The sequence below is a fragment of the Lactuca virosa genome, chromosome 3, assembly GCF_052849685.1.
Source record: "Lactuca virosa cultivar CGN04683 chromosome 3, Lactuca_virosa_CGN04683_v6, whole genome shotgun sequence".
In the NCBI taxonomy this organism is placed as follows: domain Eukaryota; kingdom Viridiplantae; phylum Streptophyta; class Magnoliopsida; order Asterales; family Asteraceae; genus Lactuca; species Lactuca virosa.
In genome coordinates, this window is record NC_136428.1 from 254,435,828 (window position 1) to 254,455,736 (window position 19,909).

Here is a 19,909-nt window from a genome sequence, read left to right on the forward strand (position 1 = left end):
ATGTAACCGATTACATAAATTAATAAATGATTAATATATGATTGGTTCTTTATCGAGTAACATTGATATTTTTGTGTTTATATATTTTGTTTTATTTTTATGTTTATTTTACTTGTTATAACATGAACTTTTAAAACAAAAGTTTTTAAAAATTGTTTTTATAAATATAATTCTTAAAATAAAAATTCACTACAAAGTAGAACAATATAAGTAATAAAAAACTACTATAGATATGGTTGCATGCCTAAATGCCTTCTTATGTCCATTGAAGCATCAAACAGACATGCTGCTAAATACTACTTCTGGTTTCTGAAAGCTCGTGGAAGAACACTGAACACAATCAACTATTCTAAATCGAGTATTTTGGAGGGAAAATCGAAGAGCAGTTCAACGAATTTCCAACACAATTACAGCAATTCGACTCAATTTTAGCCAGTGATTCATCATCCCCAAATGTTGCTTCAACGGCCCTCACCTTGTCCTAAAACCCTCACGAACCCCTTTCTCTCTCACATTCATCTTCCCCGAAACCTTCTTCCTCGAACCCCTTATCACTTTCGTCGCAGTTCCTTTCTCCTTCACGCATCTGCTTCCTCCGCCGACACCAAAAGTCTACCTCAATCCGCAATTCGAAGAATTGCCGATAAGCTTCGAAGCTTAGGTTACGTTGAAGACGATAGCAATAAGCAACAGCCTTCAGCACCAGAAGTAACCCTAGTTACCTCTCCTGGTGAAATATTTGTCCCGTTACCTAATCGTATACCAAAGTACCGGGTCGGCCACACGCTTGACCCGAGTTGGAGTACGCCTGAGAATCCAGTTCCGGAGCCTGGGTCTGGAAATGCGATAAGAAGGTATCATGAGCTTCGGCGGGAGGTTTGGAAGGAGAAGAAAGAGGAAAAGGTGAAGAGGTCACTAGAGGGAAACGGAGAGAGCGAGAATGTACCGACAATGGCGGAGTTGAAGCTGCCACCGGCGGAGTTAAGAAGGTTGAGAGGGTTGGGAATTGCTGTCAAGCAGAAGCTTAAGATTGGGAAGGCTGGTATCACAGAGGGGATCGTTAATGGAATCCATGAGAGGTGGAGAAGGACTGAACTCGTAAAGATTGTCTGTGAGGATTTGTGTAGATTGAACATGAGGAGAACGCATGATTTACTTGAGGTTAGATAAACAATGTCTGTTCTCCTGTAGTATACCATTATTGTTCACAAACACAACTGAATACTCCCTCCTTCCAAACAACTAGTCCAAAATTCAAAATCAACTCAAATGCTTTAGTTTTTCTTGACCTTGAATCTTTCTTTTTTGTCATAATGATCAACATTGGGGCTTTTTCTCAGAGAAAGACTGGGGGTTTAGTTGTCTGGAGATCTGGAAGCATTATCATATTGTACAGAGGAACAGACTACAAGTATCCTTACTTCTTTGTAAACCCAAATGATGCATCTGTTGATGAACCAATGAGTTCATCTACAAACTCTGAAGATAATGGTGTTCAAACAAGAACAACAACTGAGCCAGAGCCACCTTTGATTCAAGGAGTGGGTTCAAGAACCAGGGTTCGATTTCAGCTACCTGGTGAGAAACAGCTCATGGAAGAATCTGATCAGCTTTTGCAAGGATTAGGTCCAAGGTTCACTGATTGGTATGGATATGAACCTTTACCAGTTGATGCTGATCTTCTACCTGCAATTGTTCCTGGATACAGGAAACCCTTCAGGCTTCTCCCCTTTGGAGTTCAACCAAAATTAACAAATGATGAGATGACAATTCTTAGAAGACTTGGAAGGCCTTTACCATGTCATTTTGCTTTAGGTAAGTCACTCCAAATTCTAGTTCTATATGTTCTTATTTGAAAATATGTCTGTTTGTATTGTATCAGGTAGAAATAGGAAACATCAAGGATTGGCTGCAGCTATTCTAAAGCTTTGGGAGAAATGTGAGATTGCAAAGATTGCTGTTAAGAAAGGAGTACAGAATACTAACAGTGAGCTAATGGCTAAAGAATTGCAGGTTTATGTTACTTGGAATTGATACCAATATTAAAACATCTTGAAATATGATGTTTTTCTTTCAAATTATCATTAACAATGCCATATTTATTTTCTCCAACATGAAAATATTTCAGTGGTTAACTGGAGGAACCCTACTTACACGCGATAAGGAGTATATTGTTCTTTATAGAGGTAAAGATTTCCTCCCATCTTCAGTTTCTTCAGCAATAGAACAGAGAAGAAACCATGGAGTTGATGAGTTTCAAAGGAACAAAACTCCAAACTCATCATCAAATCCTCCACAAGTCAATCAAGATAATGGAACCCAAAGCTCCTCTGTTTCCAAAATTGGTGAAATTAGTGACCAAAAACTCGAAATTGCCATTGAACAAAGGAAACAAAGGTCACGTGAAGCAGCTATTAAGAAGACTAGTTCCAAATTGTCTCAGGTATCAATCCACATGTGCTATGAACTTCACTTAATAGAACAAGACACAATAAGGTCAACTCAAAAGTCAAAATGAAGAAAAACAGATTTCATTTCATTTAATAATACTCAATTGATCAAGAAGAAAGGATAGTTTGGTAAATTCGAGAAGCCACTCTTCAAAAGGAAGCAATACATAAAAACTTAATAACTAAAATACCCAAAATGCCCTTCCACTCAAAGATGCTGTTTCACCTCTACTAAATGATAGGCATTGGAGAACAAAGAAAAGGCAGAGAAGCTTCTAGAAGAATTGGAGAAGGAAGAAACAAAACAACAATTTGAAGTAGATAAAGAGGGTATCACTGAAGAGGAAAGATACATGTTGAGGAAAGTTGGCATGAAGATGAAGCCTTTTCTACTTTTGGGTGAGTCTCAAATCTCAATTTCATTTTTATGAAAATGGATTAATTTGAGTTATATTTTATTGGTAAAAGGTCAAACAGGTAAAACTAAAAAAAAAAAAATTGCTGAATGGGAAAATTTCTTCAAAAAGATTTGCATCGTTATAAATTACACAAACAAAAATGGATTATTTTGCAATTTTTATTCCATTCCATGATGAAACAATAAAAAATGTTGAAGGTCATCACTAGCCCAATGGAGCTTAGCCTAATAGAGTTTAGCCCTTTATCAAAAAAGATGTTATAATGTTCTAGAATGATCTAGAAAATTCTAGAACAAGCTAACTTCATTTAGACGATAAGATTGATTCTATTGGGCTAGTGATAATCTTTAACAAAAAACACCCACCTGGCTAAAGAACAAAAATTAATTCCATTCCATCGTTGTTTTCATTCGAACGGAATGAACAATTCCATTCCAATTTCCATTGTCAGGTAGACGTGGGGTTTTTGATGGAACTGTTGAAAACATGCATCTTCATTGGAAATACAGAGAGCTTGTGAAGATATTATCTGGTGAATCCAGCATTGATGAGCTTCATGCAATTGCAAGAACATTAGAAGCAGAAAGTGGTGGAATATTAGTTGCAATAGAACGCATGAGAAAAGGTCATGCAATTATTATTTATCGTGGAAAAAATTATAAAAGGCCACCTTCTTTAAGGCCTCAAACACTTCTTAATAAAAGAGAAGCATTAAAACGTTCCATTGAAGCACAACGTACAGAGGTAATTATTAGTATTTAATTTTAATCATGATTTTTGTAAATATGTTTGAAACTTTGTAAATTTTTTATATGCAGTCGTTGAAACTTCATGTGTTGAAGCTTGGGAAAAATGTTGAGGAATTGAAGCTTAAGTTGGTGAGTTTGTTTATAATGTTTGTATTTTGTAAATAGTTTCTGAAAAAAATTAAAAATAAAATAATTAATTTGTCTTGAAACAGGCCAAAAATGAGGAAATCTGCATACAGGGTGAAAAAGATGAAGTGGCTGAGGTAAAGTGTTGTTTTTTTTTTAACTGAATAAAGCGTCTGAACGAGGCTAAATGACCATTTTACCCTTATATCCCATAAAAAACAAATTTCAAAATATTCATCGTTAATCTCATAAAAGCCCTTATATTTTGTGTTTTTTCCGGATTAAACCTCAACATTATTTTTTGCCTGAAAAAGATCTTGTATTTTTTCATTTTTTCCGAAAAAGCCCTCAACTTTGCATTTTTTTTTTTACGAAAAAACCCCTCAACCGTCTAAATGCTTCCAAATAAACCCTCAACTTTTTTAGTTTTTTCTCGAAAAAACCCTCACATTTTACAATTTTTTTTTTGGAAAAAAATGACTAAAAGGGCCGGATCAGAAAAAATGAAAAAAATACAAGGTCTTTTTCAGGCAAAAAAAAAAATAATTTGAGGTTTAATCCGGAAAAACACAAAATATAAGGTCTTTTATGAGATTAACCCAAAAAAAATGTGAAGTGTGAGGGTTTTTTTTGAGAAAAAATAAAAAAGGTTAGGGTTTATTTGGAAGCATTTAGAAGGGTGAGGGTTTTTTTTGGAAAAAAAAAGACAAAGTTGAGGGCTTTTTCGGAAAAATGAAAAAATGCAAGGTCTTCTTCAGGAAAAAAAAATAAAATTGAGGTTTAATCCGGAAAAAAATAAGGTCTTTTATGAGATTAACCCTTTTTTTTCCAAGTTGATTAAAAAAGAAACACCCCCTTAATCTGTTAAGCTATATACGAGTGTTTCTTTTTGAGTTAATGCAGAAAGAATAACTTAACACACACATATATATATATATATATATATATATATATATATATATATATATATATATATATAGGGTGAGGTTCAATAGAGAACCATAATTAACCAAGGAACCAATCTTTTTTTCAACTTTTAGAACTTATTTTTTATCAAAAAAAAAACTAAAAATACAAAAATTCATAACTTTTTATCCTTTTTCCAATGATATCAAATTCAATTTTTTTTTTTTTTTTTTTTTTACGTCAAATTCACAATGTGAATCTTTGAAAATTCACAATGTGAATCCGGATTCACACGGTGAATCCGAAAAATATTTTTCACATTCACAATGTTAATATATGAATTTATATATTTTTAGATTTTTTTTTCGATAAAGAATAAGCTCTAGAAATTGAAAAAAAGATTTGGTTCCTTGAAGAACCAATAATTATGGTTCTCTATTGAACTTTTCCCTATATATATATATATATATATATATATATATATTATTAATGATTGTATAGGAACATGAAAAGGAGAAAAGCTCATCAACTGAATGTATGGAAGAACCTAATGCAAATATTGAACTTCATAATCATAATCCAAATCCAAATCCTACAAAATTAAAGGAAATTGAGGTTGATTTAGATTTTTCAAACAAAAATAATGGGTTACAAATACAATCATCATCCCAAGAAAATCCAGAAACAAATGAAAGTGAGTTCACAGAAGCTAATAACTCCTCAAAGCTATCACTGTTAACCAATAAAACCGAGTTCCGAGTTACCGAGTCAAACGGGAGACAACACAGATCTGTTCTTCTTTCCAATAAAGAAAGGCTGCTTTTGAGGAAACAAGCACTTAAAACCACAAAACGCCCTGTTCTTGCTGTTGGTAAGTTCCAAAATTTTGCTAATATTATATAAAATTGGTAGTATATGATATTATTTATATTTATATTTTATAATGCAGGGAGACGCAATGTTGTTAGTGGGGTGGCTAAAACAATTAAAACTCATTTCCAAAAACACCCTCTTGCTATTGTGAATATCAAAGGAAGAGCCAAAGGGACTTCAGTGCAAGAACTGGTTTCGAAGCTAGAGGTATTATTAGTATTATTATTATTATTATTAGTTTTATATATAAATAAATGGGTATAATTTATGAAAAAGTTCATGCTTTATTTATAGGAGGCAACAGGGGCAATTTTGGTATCACAAGAACCGAATAAGGTTATTTTGTATAGGGGTTGGGGGGCTACTACCACCACAACCACAACACGGGATTATAATAAAAAAGTTAATGAGAAACATGAAGATGAAGAAGGGATTGTTAAAAAGACGATAATCTCCCCGGAACTTATTTCAGCGATAAAATATGAATGTGGACTGGAGGGTAATATAGTCCATGAGCGTGAAGGAGTTTCTTAGGTAGAGGTTTTTTTTTTTAAAAAAAAAACCATGATTTTAATTAAATTAAAATTCTATCTACTAGAAGTCGACTTTTCCACATGAAAGATGGATACATTTTTTGTAGAATGAAACATAAAGAACTTTAAAAATAACCGCATATATATATATATATATATATATATATATATATATATATATATATATATATATATATATATATATATATATATCTCGACTAGATGGAATTCTATTTATCTAATGATTAAACGTTTGCTAAAGCAACAAAAACTATTAACCTAATCACAAAGAGAACACACCTTTTTGCATGATCCCCAAGACGACATTGGTTGATTGGATTCTTCTTCAACAATTACATACGGATTTTGGATTACTATTCAAGCAATGATGATAATGTTATCACATACTTATTTTGTAACATATAACTATAACTTTGCTTTGATTAGTATTTGTGAAATAATTAAAACATTGACGAGTTTTGAATCGTTAGATGCCCAATGAAAGACTTTATTCGTGAAATGACAACATTTATAAAATATTTTGAAAATTATGTCAATTTTTCGGATTACTTTGATATTATATCCACTTGTAAATTTTAAAGGTGTAATCGAGAGTACAATTACTATCCGTGATGGCTTGGTTGCTTTTATAAAATAATGACACTATAGGTTTAATGAATATTCTCAACTAATACATTCAAGAATTCAAACGTAAAGTAACCGATTCCCTTTGTCATGTAACTGCCAAAGAATTTACAAATTTGATATATTAAAATGGTGGCAATAAAGAGAAAAAATTGGTCAATATAAAGTCTTAGCTCTAATGGTTATAGATGTATTAAGACTACAAACTAATACCTTACAGAAAGACTATTATGAGTTGGTGGAGAGAAAAAAAAACTACAAAGATCTTGAATAATGCTTAAACTATACAGAAAACAAGATTTTGGAAGACAATATGTGAAGAAGACTAGCATAAGTTTTGTCATATACTAAAACTCATATTGAAGAAACCGATGAAAAATTCATTGTTGACACTTAAGAACAAATGAAAATTATGAAGCAAGTACATCGTCTAGCGTCATCTTCGATCAAGAATACATCACCCCTACTACGAATACACATATAGCAACGACAACTACAATGTTTGGAATATGTCTTTTAATAATATGTTTATGTTTGATAACTTATGTAATGTTATCATTTAATTTATAAGCTTTTAATATTAATTAAATATCAAAGTTTTCTTATGTTAACGTTATGAGACAAAACCACCCAAAGAAGTTCTGTAAAAAAAAAACCTGAAACCGAGCCAAAAAGAAAATCCCTGCAAAGACTTCCGGACTGAACGGGTGTAGACTGAACTGCGATCGAAGAAACCGAACTTTAAATAAATAAATAAATAAATAAATAAAAAAACTCACCCAAGGCCCAACTTGTTTGTGTATTGGGCCAAGTGATGACCCAAATTAAGCCCAAGAAAAGAAAGGTGAAAGTGTGACACAAAATGTGGCTCACTGAAAATTACATCGGCTCGGGGATAAACTGATATTGCAATTTGCAACGAGTGGTGCTCCGTCGTCCTCTTCGACATCAAAAGAATCTTTCCGGTAACGCCAAATCATACACACACATGTTTACATAGGTCACCGGTGATGATCTGGAACTTTTCTCTCTGCTCAATCTCGAGATACTGTTAGTCCTGCTTTGTGTTTTTCTTTTTCGTTATATTGATCGAATCCGGAAGATAATAACCGTGATGAGAGCTCTACCGGCAACGACGTCTTACGCCGTCGGCTTCGGTGTTTCCTCTTTCAGAACACCTCCTACGCACCTCCGCCTCCGTGGAGCCGTCATTGCCAAAGGTAATTTTCACACGCGCGCTCTCAAATGTTTGACTGAGTCAGTTTGTTCCGCCTTAAAACCCTAGCATTGTGTATTTTCCTTGTGAGAATTTCTTGAGTTTATTAGTGAAAAATGTGCTCTCGTATAGTTTAATTTGTGCTTTTGTTCATTTGCTTTCATTTCGAGGATTTGATTTCACTAGTTATTGTGTCGAAGCTATGTTAATTGTAGGTTTCTAAACCGTGTGCTTCTTATAAGGAGATGAACACGATCATACTAATCATGCTCATATTCATTTGATTTTGTGCATATTAAAGCCCTGTAATTGGCGTTAACGTTGTTAGAAACTGGATACAACTTTATCGATCAGGAATAATAAAATTGAATAACAAACTTAGCTCTTATAAAGAGCAATTCAAAAATCAAAACAGAAAACAAAGAAATGTTCAACATCCTTGTACATATCAGGAGCTTAATCCAATTAGATCAACAGTTGAAACTTGAAGCTCAAACCATATTATGTATTGGGAATATCGTTCAATCAGGTTACAATGTTTAAGAACTAACAATCTTACTGGAGCTACTTTCCTTATTGTATTGTTGTTTTGAATATTTTCAGCTGAACCATCAGACAAGTCTGTTGAAATTATGAGGAAGTTTTCAGAGCAATATGCTCGTAAATCTGGCACATATTTTTGCATAGACAAAAGTGTTACTTCTGTAGTTATCAAGGTACATTTTTTCTATGAATGTCCATCTCTACTAGATTTTTCTTTGATTAGATGTTTATGACAAAATTAGTCTGTATGAATATGATTTACACTTTTATAAAACATTGTCTCATTGGAAAAGCTTAGGATAACATCTTGATGAAATTCGAAAAGCATTACTTCACTAACTTTATGATAAAGTTGAAATTTCTGGTGTTAATTGGTGATACACAGGGCTTAGCAGATCACAAAGATTCATTGGGTGCACCACTTTGCCCTTGCAGGTATATCTGCAATCCTTATTCATTTACCAATTTGCCCTTGCAGGTATATCTGCAATCCTTATTCATTTGGTTTGTAAACAGGCACTATGATGACAAAGCAGCAGAGGCAACACAAGGCTTTTGGAATTGCCCTTGTGTTCCCATGAGAGAAAGGTAATTTTATTATTATGATTTTATTGGCCTATTGCATGAAATAGCAACATGCTTTTATTTATTTGTTATATATATATATATATATATATATATATATATATATATATATATATATATATAGCATGCTACATTTGTTTATTTTCATTACAACATATACTTTTTTTTGCTTTGCTTTCAAAGTACATTGCTATTTCTTGCATTTAACCCTAATTTAATTTTTGTAGCCTGATTAAAATTATTGTTTTTTTTTTATTTCTCAGAAAGGAATGCCACTGCATGCTTTTCCTCACTCCTGAAAATGATTTTGCTGGCAATGAGCAGGTAATAGTAATAGTAATAGTAATACCATCTCAGAAAAAATAAAGTATTTACTAAATAAAAATCGAGAGATTTTCAGTAAAAACTTTGGCCTTATTGATGAAAATTTTCCAGTAAAGTTATGTTTGGCGTACTAGCTGAAAAGCTAGCTGATAGCTAAAAAGCTAGCTGTTAAATAAAAAACTAGTTGATAAAAAATAACGTTTGGTAAACTAGCTAGCTTATAAGCTATTTTTTGGCTTGCCAAACATGACAACTTAAAAAAGCTCGAAAAATAAGCTGACTTATCAGCTAACTATGGCACGCCAAACACAGCCTAAGTTTTGTCTTTTTCTGTTAAAAAAAAAATTTAAGTTCATCAATAAGAGGAAAGTTTTGTTTTGGGGAGATTTCCAAATAAAAATCCTACTTTTAAGTAAAATAATTTTAGGAAAAAACTATTTACTAAAATAAAAATATAAGCTCTCCCTTCATGGATGCAGGCGATTTCTATGGAAGAAATTAAAGAATCAACTGCCAATATGTAGTGTAGGTGCCCTTTTTTTGGTACAAAAACTATCGAATTACATGTATAATTTTGCATGTTCATATTATAAACGACATCATTACTATGGGCGTGTATCCAATCATATCACATTAACATGTATTGTGACAACTCACAAACCAAAATAAAATAAATACAAAGAAAGAACAAACAACTATCATCTATTTTCGGCTTAATGGGCTTAATGGAACAACACTTAATTTGCATATATTTCAAACATGTTTATGTTATTATTAAATAAATCAGTCTAAAGTTTGTATCTAGGCTATTATTTTTAAGGAATTATCGGTGCATCTTGTTTTCTAATTATATTTTAAAGATTATGAGTAGTGACGATGTGATTATATATATATATATATATATATATATATATATATATATATATATATATATATATATATATATATATATATATATATATAAACTTCCGGGGTGTTTGGGATTTTACCTTATGAGTTACAAACAAAGGTCTGATTGATAGGATGTGAAATTTTAAGAGGCTGAAGAGGGCAGTGGAAAGAAAAAAGGAGGTGATGGTGTGAAATGGAAAGAGAAGGGGGAAAAAAGTTTGCTAAAAAATTAAGGTATTTTCGGAACACACTCCTCTTTTTTTAGATACAACTTTTTATCTTAAAAATTAAAAATTTGAACAATTACGAGTCAAAGGTATCAAATGTTCTGAATCCGAAAAATTAAAAGTCTGTTTCTTAATTAAAAAATTAAGAGGTTATCAAACAACTTAAAGTTATGAAAAAAAAAGATGTCTCAATTAGATTAAAAAACGCTATAAGCTGATAAACATTTTTTTGATTGTTTGGTAGACGCCGAGATTATATGTAAACTGCCCGAAAATAGGCATCCTTATATATTTTGGCTTATTTGTTGTTTGTACATATAACAATTTATCTTTAACTATTTATAGTAATCTTTTCAACGAAAATCTACTAAACCCTAAGCTATTTTATATCCCAAAGTTGAATGCTTGATACATTTTTGTACAATTTTATTGATGCATGATCTCAAGGCTACAACATTTTATTATGATTATTATTTTCTGATGGGACATTGAGTACTATAATTCAAGTACTAGAATGGTCCCTAATCGAGTCCATAATTGAGATACATGTCTTGTTCTTGTAGCTAAATATCAAGTACTAGTATAGAAATCACAAAAAGTCCAAATTCAACGATTTTGGTCAACTCAGCTAAACATATCAAACTAGGTAGAGTAGAATACATTCTCAACAAAGGAACATCAACATAAAAATGGCAAATGATAAAAGGTTTTGATGGGTTACCAATTGATTGAATTCGATTTGGAGGGTGGAGCGTATTTGTATGAGTGTTAAATGAGGGCATTGTTGTAAACTTATTTCGAGAAGCTATAAACTATTTTCTTTTCAAGAAGTAAAATGAATATGATTTCTTAGAAACTCTTTATCAGAGGTGATAAAAATGAGTTTTAAAAAACTATTTTGTAATTGCTAAACATTAATTTTAACTTATAATCATTATAATGATTGATAAGAGATAAATATTCATAAACATTGTTTGTGGTTTTCCAGAATATCAAGTTTAGTCCCTAATTTTTTTGGTCCGAATGGTTTCAATTTGTATCGTGATTTGTCCTTATCCATATAAAAATACTTTATACATTTTTATTATATTTTATGTTTTAATTACATTTAATCAATTGAAAATTTGTTTAATAAGAATGTGGGTCCCATTGTCCCACCATTTTCACTAACAACCCAAAACCCGTTAATCTTTTAGATTCCAATCGATCTCTTTCCACCACCATATCTCTTCCTATACCCATCTCTTTCTACTCTGTCTCTCTTGTCGGAAACGATTGTCGGCGTCATCGATGTCCATCATAAAGTTCGTCGCCATTATCAAGGCCCACCAAAACTCGTTGGATGATCCAACTTCACAAACCTGAAGCGACCAATATAGGCCACAAACCATCCCAGCTCAACTATGGCTACTCATTTACACCCCACCACCTCATCTCAACTTCTTTGACCATCGCTCCCACGGTCGCTTTATGTCTGACGACCATCACCACCATTGACAATTGATTTCTGAAATAAGATCCCCGTCGATTCCATCATATCATTTAACCCCATCTTTGTAATTGGAAAAAATCAAACTCCCACTGAAATTGATTTATAAAATTAAGACAAAATTGCAAAAATGGTCCATGTGGTTGGCAAAATTATGCGGTTTTGGTCCAAAATCATTTTGTGGTGTATTAGTGGTCCAATTTCAAAAACCTTGTGTGGTTTTGGTCCCTATGTTTGGCATTTTAGTGTGGTATTGGTCCATATCCCACCTAAAATGACGAAAATACCCTTATATAATTCTTTTTTACATTTTTTAATTGTTTTTTGTATTATTTTAATTAAAACTCAATAAAAAAAAAATCCAACCCACCCCCCACCCCTCCTAAGTCACACTCACCCCACCTCGTACATCTCTCTCTCACTTTATTTTGACCTAACACCACCACTACCAACAGACCACCACCGCCGCCGGAACACCACCATCTCCATGTCATCGGATCACCACCACCATTAGATCTGCTTGTTTTTAGCCAGAAACCACCACCGTCGTCGGTAAAGCTACCATTCATCTTTGTTTTCACCATAGAAAACCACCACCACCGTTGGATCTACCTATTTTTAGCAAGAAACCACCACCATATATGGTAGCGATTCCCTTCATCTTCATCTTCAACCTACCGGTTCCACCATCCTACCACCATTTCCTACCACTACCACCTCCAACACTTCAATCAACTGTCACCACCACATCTTCCTTCCTCAACAGATTCACATCCACACAAATCCTTATCGTTTCATCTCCTCGATGCGGAAATCAGAGCATAAGAAAACTATAGAATGGAGAGAAAGAGAGATGGAAAAAACCCACCGTCGTCAGACCCTAGCAGGATCTGCTGTTCGTCTTCTCCGACAGTCGTACCAGCAGAAGAGAGAGAAATAGAGGCGTAGAAAACCCCAGCGATGCGCTTCGTCGCCGGAGATATCTGCTTCTCAGAGCCTAGATCCATGGGGTAGCCTTCTCAGTCCAGATCGTAGCTTGTTTTGGCTGTGGTGGCGACATTTACTAGTGGTGACGACGACTGAAAACCCTAGTCACGAAAAGATGAAGGGAAGAGACGATGAATATGGTTTGGGTAGGATGACTATGGTGGTTTCTGACGAGATGGGTGACGTTGGTGACAGTTTCCGACCAGAATAACGGTTGTGGTGATGGTTTTTGGCGTTATCGGTGGTTTCTGGTGTGAGAGAAAGTGGAAAATACGGTGGGGGTGATGGGGATATTTCTTTTAATAATTAAAATAACAAAACAATTAAAAAATTGAACAATATAAATTACAAGGGCATAAAAGTCATTTTAAGTCTATAGGGACCAAAACTAATAAAAAGATCCAATTTTGGACCAACGGTGGACGACCAAAACTTTTTGAACCAAAACCACATAATTTTGTCAACCACATTGACCATTATTACAATTTTGTCTAAAATTAAAAGTCACGCCAAAAATGAGTTATGAAAATCAAACCCTCGTCGGTTCATCAGATGTATGGTTTTGATCTCAGAACCATACATCTGATGAACCGACGAATGTTTGATTTTCATAACTCATTTTTGGCGTAACTTTTAATTTTATAAATCAATTTTAGTGGGAGTTTGATTTTTTATCTTAGGTGGACGAGTAGAATGATTATTTTGTTGTTAATTCATTTCCTACATAAAAAGATGACAAAATACGTTAAAATTTTAGAAAAAATCGTAGGGAATTTGAGCTTATAGAAGGGCGAATAATAATTAGTGGCTCTTTACCATATGATAATGATTCTATTATCTTTATCTTTATGGAATATATTAGGCAGCGATATCGTCCTAAAATTGTGACACGTGTAACCGCCAACGATTTTGAAAAATGAATAAAGTGTGGGCCCCTCTAACATGCGCGTATGCTCTTATTTTGAACAATGTCATTGAAAATAATGACCCATTCCAACACAAACCTTTCTGGCATACCCCACTTGTATTCAACGTACCTTTACTAGTTTGATTAAGACGATTTACGAAAAAATAGTTAAGCAACTTGTTTTTTCTTGTTTGTATATATTCTCGTAAGAAAATATATTGTTTTCATATTAAAAAATGCAAAAATTATGGATATCCGAGACTTTCCTTAAAAAAAATTAACTAGACTTTTACACAAAACTTATTAGAATTGCCTAATTATTTTTTCCTTACATTGAAATTTATTTCATAATTCAAAAGTTAAAAATAATTAAATATGGACCGACAAATCAGCATCCACCGCGATTACTGGCTGCCTGTAAAAGTGATAGTCGCGCGTCAGTTTTCACGCGCTCATACGCGCTCCTCCCCCTCAAAACCCTTTCTTGAGTCTTGACGCCATTGAACTCCTCATTAAGCTACATGCTCTACTGACAGAGCCACATCAATGGCTGACAGAGTAATCTCAATTCTCTTACTCATTTCATTCTTAATCTCATCTTCACACTCTCAGCAACTCACCACCAGTTACTACCAGAAAACATGCCCCAAATTCGATCAGATAATGCAGGACACCACCACCAACAAGCAGATCAATTCCCCAACCACCGCCGCCGCCGCGCTCCGTCTCTTCTTCCACGACTGCCTCGTCGAAGGCTGCGACGCATCCGTCCTTATCTCCTCCAGACCCTTCAGCAAAGCCGAACGTGACGCCGACATCAACCTCTCCCTCCCTGGAGACGGGTTCGACGTCGTTGTAAGGGCGAAAACCGCTCTCGAACTCGCTTGCCCTGGCGTTGTCTCCTGCGCCGATATCCTCGCCGTCGCTACTCGTAATCTCGTCACGATGATGGGCGGACCTTTCTACACCGTGAAATTAGGTCGCCGTGACGGATTAGTTTCGAGAGCGTCGCGCGTTGAGGGCAATCTCCCTCGACCTACGATGTCGATGAATCAACTCATCAGTATCTTCAGTTCTAGAGGGTTTTCAATTCAGGAAATGGTGGCATTAACAGGTGCTCACACCATCGGATTCAGTCATTGCAAGGAATTCAGTTCAGAGATCTACAATTACAGCAGAACATCACAATACGATCCGTCGTTCAATCCAAGATACGCCGAGGGATTAAGATCTGCTTGTGCGGATTACCACCGGAACCCTTCCTTATCGGTGTTTAACGACGTGATGACTCCTAGAAACTTCGATAATGCGTACTACCAAAACTTGCCGAAAGGACTTGGAGTTTTGAAATCGGATAGGGCGCTTGTAATGGATCCGAGAACGAAGCCATATGTGGAGTTGTATGCTAGAGAACAGAAAGTTTTCTTTGAGGCATTTGGTCGAGCAATGGAGAAGCTGGGTTTGTACGGTGTGAAGAGTGGCCGGAGAGGAGAAATCCGGCGCCGGTGCGATTCATTCAACTAGGTTACATTCATCATTATATATTCCAAGATAATGTTCTAATATATCTCTTGAATTTATTATTATATTTTTTGAACGATGAAGATCATATATTTGTATACAAAAATCTTTTACTTTCAAAATTAAACAATAACTTGCATCAAGTTAGATCGATTTTCGGCTAATTTTAAACTTTCGGAAATGTTACAAGGCATAAGCATCATTTTAGTCTATTTTTATTTGAGGGTTAATGTTAATGTATTGGTTGAACTTGTTTTTTAGTATCATGGGTTTTTTTCATTTACTACTTTTTTGGGTTTTTGACTAGCATACAACTTACCGAGGAATTCATTATGACTTGTCTTGTTCAAACTATATATTTCATCTTTTAGTTGAAGATGAACATCAATGTGTCGAAGAAGTAGCCATCATGTCCTTTACCTTCAATTCTTGATTAATGTTCATATTGAATAACCACTTCGGTATTGTCCTCTTCAAATCAAACTTCTAAAATCCTCACCATCCTCTTCAAACCAAACTTGTAAATACTCAACATCCTCTTCAAATATATTTTATTTTCGATTGGTGGAAGACCATAATACTACAAAGGTTTATTAGGGACAAAATAATAAAGCTTTTCATAGGATTTTTGCATGAAGTGTTCGAGGAATGATACACGCTAAATAAATTCCATACCAACGAAGTCGTGGTCAACTAAGTAAATAAGAAGTCCTTGAACGGTCTATATGTCCAAGAGTCATTATAGAATAATATTTGTTAATGACATATGATCATATATGGTCACACTTTGTAACAAGTTACTACTAATTGATTATTTATTAGAGTAATTTTGATTATTAATAAATATAAATATTTGTATTTGTTAAATGTGATTTGAGCATTTGCATCATTTTCATGGATCATTTGAGTTCAATGGAGCACTTGAGGTTCATGAAACATGTGACAAATGAACGGATCATCTGAGAAAGGAATGAATCATATGACAAATAAACAGATCAAGCAACAAATGAACGAGTCTTCTAAAAAGGGGTATGGAACACTTGGGAGTGGAATGGAGCATCACGGTGCATGGATGTGTCATCTATTATCAAGATGTGTCCTATGGTTGGATGCGCCACTTAGGAGTCAAGGTGCGCCATTGAGAAGCTTGATGTGCCATTCCTTAAGCAAGCCCGCCATATATAGCTTAGATGTGCCACTATTGAAGCTAAATGCACCATTATGGAGAGGGTGCGCCACTTTGGAGTCTAGATGCGCCATTTGTGAAGGAGATGAGCCAACATGGAAGAGTATGCGCGTTGCGCCTCCCTAGGAGAGGATGCACCATCCATTTATAAAGATGTGACATCTACATGCTTGATGCCCCATCTTGATGCAAAGATGTGCCATTTGGTTCCTTTATGAGCCACAATATCCCTGAGAGCCTCTTATGTTGTGATGTCCCCTATGATGCTCAAGATTGTTCAAGGATGCTTAGAAGTTGAAGATGCTTAAGGATTATTGCTTGATGTGCCACCATGATGATTGATGAGCCATGGTGATCTTGATCTGCCACTCTGGCATCATGATGGGCCACTATGGATCATGATGTTTCATCATGTGTGTTGCTGATGCTCATGCAATGTATATCAATGATGAATGTTCAAGAAGCTACAACATGGTGGATTGTGATTGGTTGACACCATTCATGGGCCTATGGACCAATGAGCTTAGCCCATTAGGGTTTTAGATTTGATCTCTTCATTATAAATACAAATGTTCGCTTAATCATTTGTTTTGCGTCTTAAATACTAGAGTGATAGGGGAATTTCTGTTGAATTGTACTTGTAACCTCTGTTTGAGAACTCATAAATAAAGCATACTCCCATACTGTAATACCCGATCCCTGGTATGCTTTCCTTTCAAGTAATTCTTATGTTTTTCTCTGGGACTCGACGAGTTGGTGGCCCAACTAGTCGAGTAGAGTCGTGATCCGCGGGGAGTTTAAGTGACCTACTCGACGAGTCGGGAGACTGACTCGACGAGTAGGTGTTGTTTGGGTGAAACCCTAAATTGAGGGTTTGCACCCTATTTAAACACATTATAACCCCTCAACTTAGCCCCCATCGTCCAGAGCAAACCCTAATTCGGAACCCTAGCCGTTTTTAATGTGTTCTTGAGCCTTGTGGTGTTACTTTGTGTGATTGAAGCTTGAAGAGAAGAAGGAGACTTGTGAGACCAAGGGGAAACAAGAGGATCTAGAGTTCTGAGCTCATTTCCAGCTTGTTAGAGGTATAAAGCTGAAACCTTGTCTACTCATTGCCTAGATCTTGATTTTGGACCTTTTTCTACATCTTTCTAAGCCCTAGTGAGGATGTAATCGGGATTGAGTATAAGAAGTGAGTTGTGCTTCAGATCTAGGGCTATTGGGGGTCTTTATGGCATAAAGGTGCCCACTTTGTTGCCATAAACACCCCATGCATCTTGTAGATCACCTTATATGGCTTTTTGAGCCAAAGACCCCATGCATGTGCATCTAGTTTGGAACTTTGCGTGTAAAATGGACATTAGGAGGCTAGATCTATGGTTTTTGTGTGTTAAGACCCATTTAAATCGATTGTATAATAATGGTCAAGGATGGACTCGGCGAGTCGTTCTTGGGACTCGGCGAGTCAGGGTGTAATGACCACCAAATCCTTTCTGTTGATGGACCAGATGATAGTGTGGAAGGTCCCTCAGTTGTTTAGGCTCTTAAGGGACCTGGGAATCATGGGACTCGACGAGTGGTTGAGCAAACTCGGCGAGTCCAAGGCAATCTCCCAAATTATGAAGATGGACAAGGCGAGTTCAAAGGGAACTCGACGAGTCAAAGACTGAGCATCTTCTTATGGATGAAGATGAACTCGGCGAGTCGGTTGAAGATTTGTCCGATGTGTTGTTGAAGGCGAACTCGTCGAGCTCTTGCTAGACTCGACAGGTGGGGACGAGATTAAGACATATTGTGGCTATGGGGACTCGACGAGTTGGCGGGACAACTCGGCGAGTCGAGTCAACCAGATGTTGACTTTGACCATGGATTTGACTTGGACGTTGACTGGGATTGAGTGACCCTTGTAAGGGTTATGAGTACGAGTTGATAATTTAGAAGAGTTGTCGTGTAGGGACAGAGGAGTCGGGGAGAGTCGATTTCCACATCGAGATCAGTGCAGACACTACACGACATCGATGTGAGTCTCCTCACTGTTTGTATGGGTCTACGGCCACAATGCCGACCCATTTAGTTTATGTATGGTAGGAAGACCCGGGGGTTAGCCCTATGCATTATGCATGAAAGACCTGGAGGAGGCTCCTGGCACACAGTATGTCATTATGTATGGTAGGAAGACCCGGGGGTTAGCCCTAGGCAATATGTATGAAAGACCAGGAGGTGGCTGCTGACACACTGTAAGCTATTATGAATGAAAGACCAGGAGGTGGCTCCTGGCACACTGTATGTTGAGTAGCCTAGTAGAGTAGTATGTATAGTTGTCTTTGTGATGCTTGCATGGAAGACCAGGGGGTGGCCCTTGGCACTTGTCTGTAAGACCCAGGGAGTGGCCCCAGGCTTGACAAGAAAGACCACGTGCGGCCCGTAGCATAACAACAAGACTATGTTTGGCACATAGCACCTTACTTGATTATGGATATGTTTGTTATGTATGGCTCATGGTTACGTATGGTATGTATGGGTCAGTTGATATGTATGGTATGTGGTATCTGGGGAACTCACTAAGCTTCGTGCTTACGGCTTTCAGCTATTTGTTTCAGGTACTAATGTTCTTCCAAGGGAGGAGCTCGGGGCGATCGCAGCGCATCACACCATGTTTTCCGCACTAGATGATCTTTGGGATTTAAAACTCTGATAATTGTTTTATTCAGAATGCTACTAAATGATTGAGCAAAAATTATTAAGCGGTTTTTAATTAATCAAAACGAAATTTTTGGTCTTAAATTTTGGGATGTTACACATACTGCCTGTAGACGTAGGTCACCTTAACCGAACCACATAAATAATGTGTCTTGTGTGTTATTGGGTTTGCTTGTTTTCCGTATTACTTCCTAACAAGTGGTATCAGAGCTTGGCAAGTGGCATCAGATCTGTTCTGATTGTTGACAAGTATCGTCTGGTTTTCCTAACAAGTGGTATCAGAGTTGTGGTTGGTGTTTTGTTCATTAAATATGGCATCTCACAAATTTGATTTGGAGAAGTTCAATGGTTTGAATGTTTTCACTTTCTGGAAGGTGAAGATGAAGTCTCTTCTGGTTCAACAAGGATGTGCAGAGGCGTTGGAAGGAGAAGCGAAACTGCCAAATAACATGTCGACTGAAAGGAAGGTCGATATTCTGACGAAGATACATAGTGCCATTCTATTGAGTTTGACAAACGAAGTACTGAGAGATATCGTGGATCGAACGAGTGTTGATGGGCTTTGGGAGAAATTGTATGACAAATATAAGAACAATTCTCTGACGAACAGTCTGTATCAGAAGCAATGTTTG

At 35.7% G+C, this 19,909-nt stretch overlaps 2 protein-coding genes and 1 pseudogene across 2 annotated transcripts; all 3 read left to right on the forward strand.

The window, feature by feature from the left end:
• Nucleotides 1-247: 247 nt before the first annotated feature.
• On the forward strand, nt 248-6,191 carry CFM2 (CRM family member 2). Its single transcript, XM_079086236.1, has 11 exons — nt 248-1,161; nt 1,341-1,815; nt 1,883-2,013; nt 2,129-2,443; nt 2,693-2,849; nt 3,321-3,613; nt 3,688-3,747; nt 3,831-3,881; nt 5,152-5,521; nt 5,600-5,730; nt 5,818-6,191. Exons 1-11 carry the CDS (start codon nt 454-456, stop codon nt 6,055-6,057), a joined length of 2,931 nt encoding a protein of 976 aa, XP_078942362.1. The 5' UTR covers nt 248-453; the 3' UTR covers nt 6,058-6,191.
• Nucleotides 6,192-7,676: 1,485 nt separating this feature from the next.
• On the forward strand, nt 7,677-10,074 carry LOC145167141 (ferredoxin thioredoxin reductase catalytic beta chain family protein). Its single transcript, XM_079086237.1, has 6 exons — nt 7,677-7,921; nt 8,521-8,633; nt 8,846-8,895; nt 8,977-9,048; nt 9,309-9,369; nt 9,849-10,074. The coding sequence occupies exons 1-6, from the start codon at nt 7,816-7,818 to the stop codon at nt 9,891-9,893; spliced, it is 447 nt and encodes a 148-aa protein (XP_078942363.1). The 5' UTR covers nt 7,677-7,815; the 3' UTR covers nt 9,894-10,074.
• A 4,282-nt stretch (nt 10,075-14,356) lies between these two features.
• Nucleotides 14,357-15,534, forward strand: LOC145167140 (peroxidase 63 pseudogene; annotated as a pseudogene).
• Nucleotides 15,535-19,909: the final 4,375 nt, after the last annotated feature.

Bases quoted from the DNA above. Each gene is read 5' to 3' on its own strand.
- CFM2 (XM_079086236.1), top strand. From the start codon at position 454: ATGTTGCTTCAACGGCCCTCACCTTGTCCTAAAACCCTCACGAACCCC. The intron at 1,162-1,340 runs GTTAGATAAACA...GCTTTTTCTCAG, and splicing joins GAACGCATGATTTACTTGAG to AGAAAGACTGGGGGTTTAGT. The intron at 3,748-3,830 runs GTGAGTTTGTTT...GTCTTGAAACAG, and splicing joins AGGAATTGAAGCTTAAGTTG to GCCAAAAATGAGGAAATCTG.
- LOC145167141 (XM_079086237.1), top strand. From the start codon at position 7,816: ATGAGAGCTCTACCGGCAACGACGTCTTACGCCGTCGGCTTCGGTGTT. The intron at 8,896-8,976 runs GTATATCTGCAA...GTTTGTAAACAG, and splicing joins GCACCACTTTGCCCTTGCAG to GCACTATGATGACAAAGCAG. The intron at 9,370-9,848 runs GTAATAGTAATA...TCATGGATGCAG, and splicing joins ATTTTGCTGGCAATGAGCAG to GCGATTTCTATGGAAGAAAT.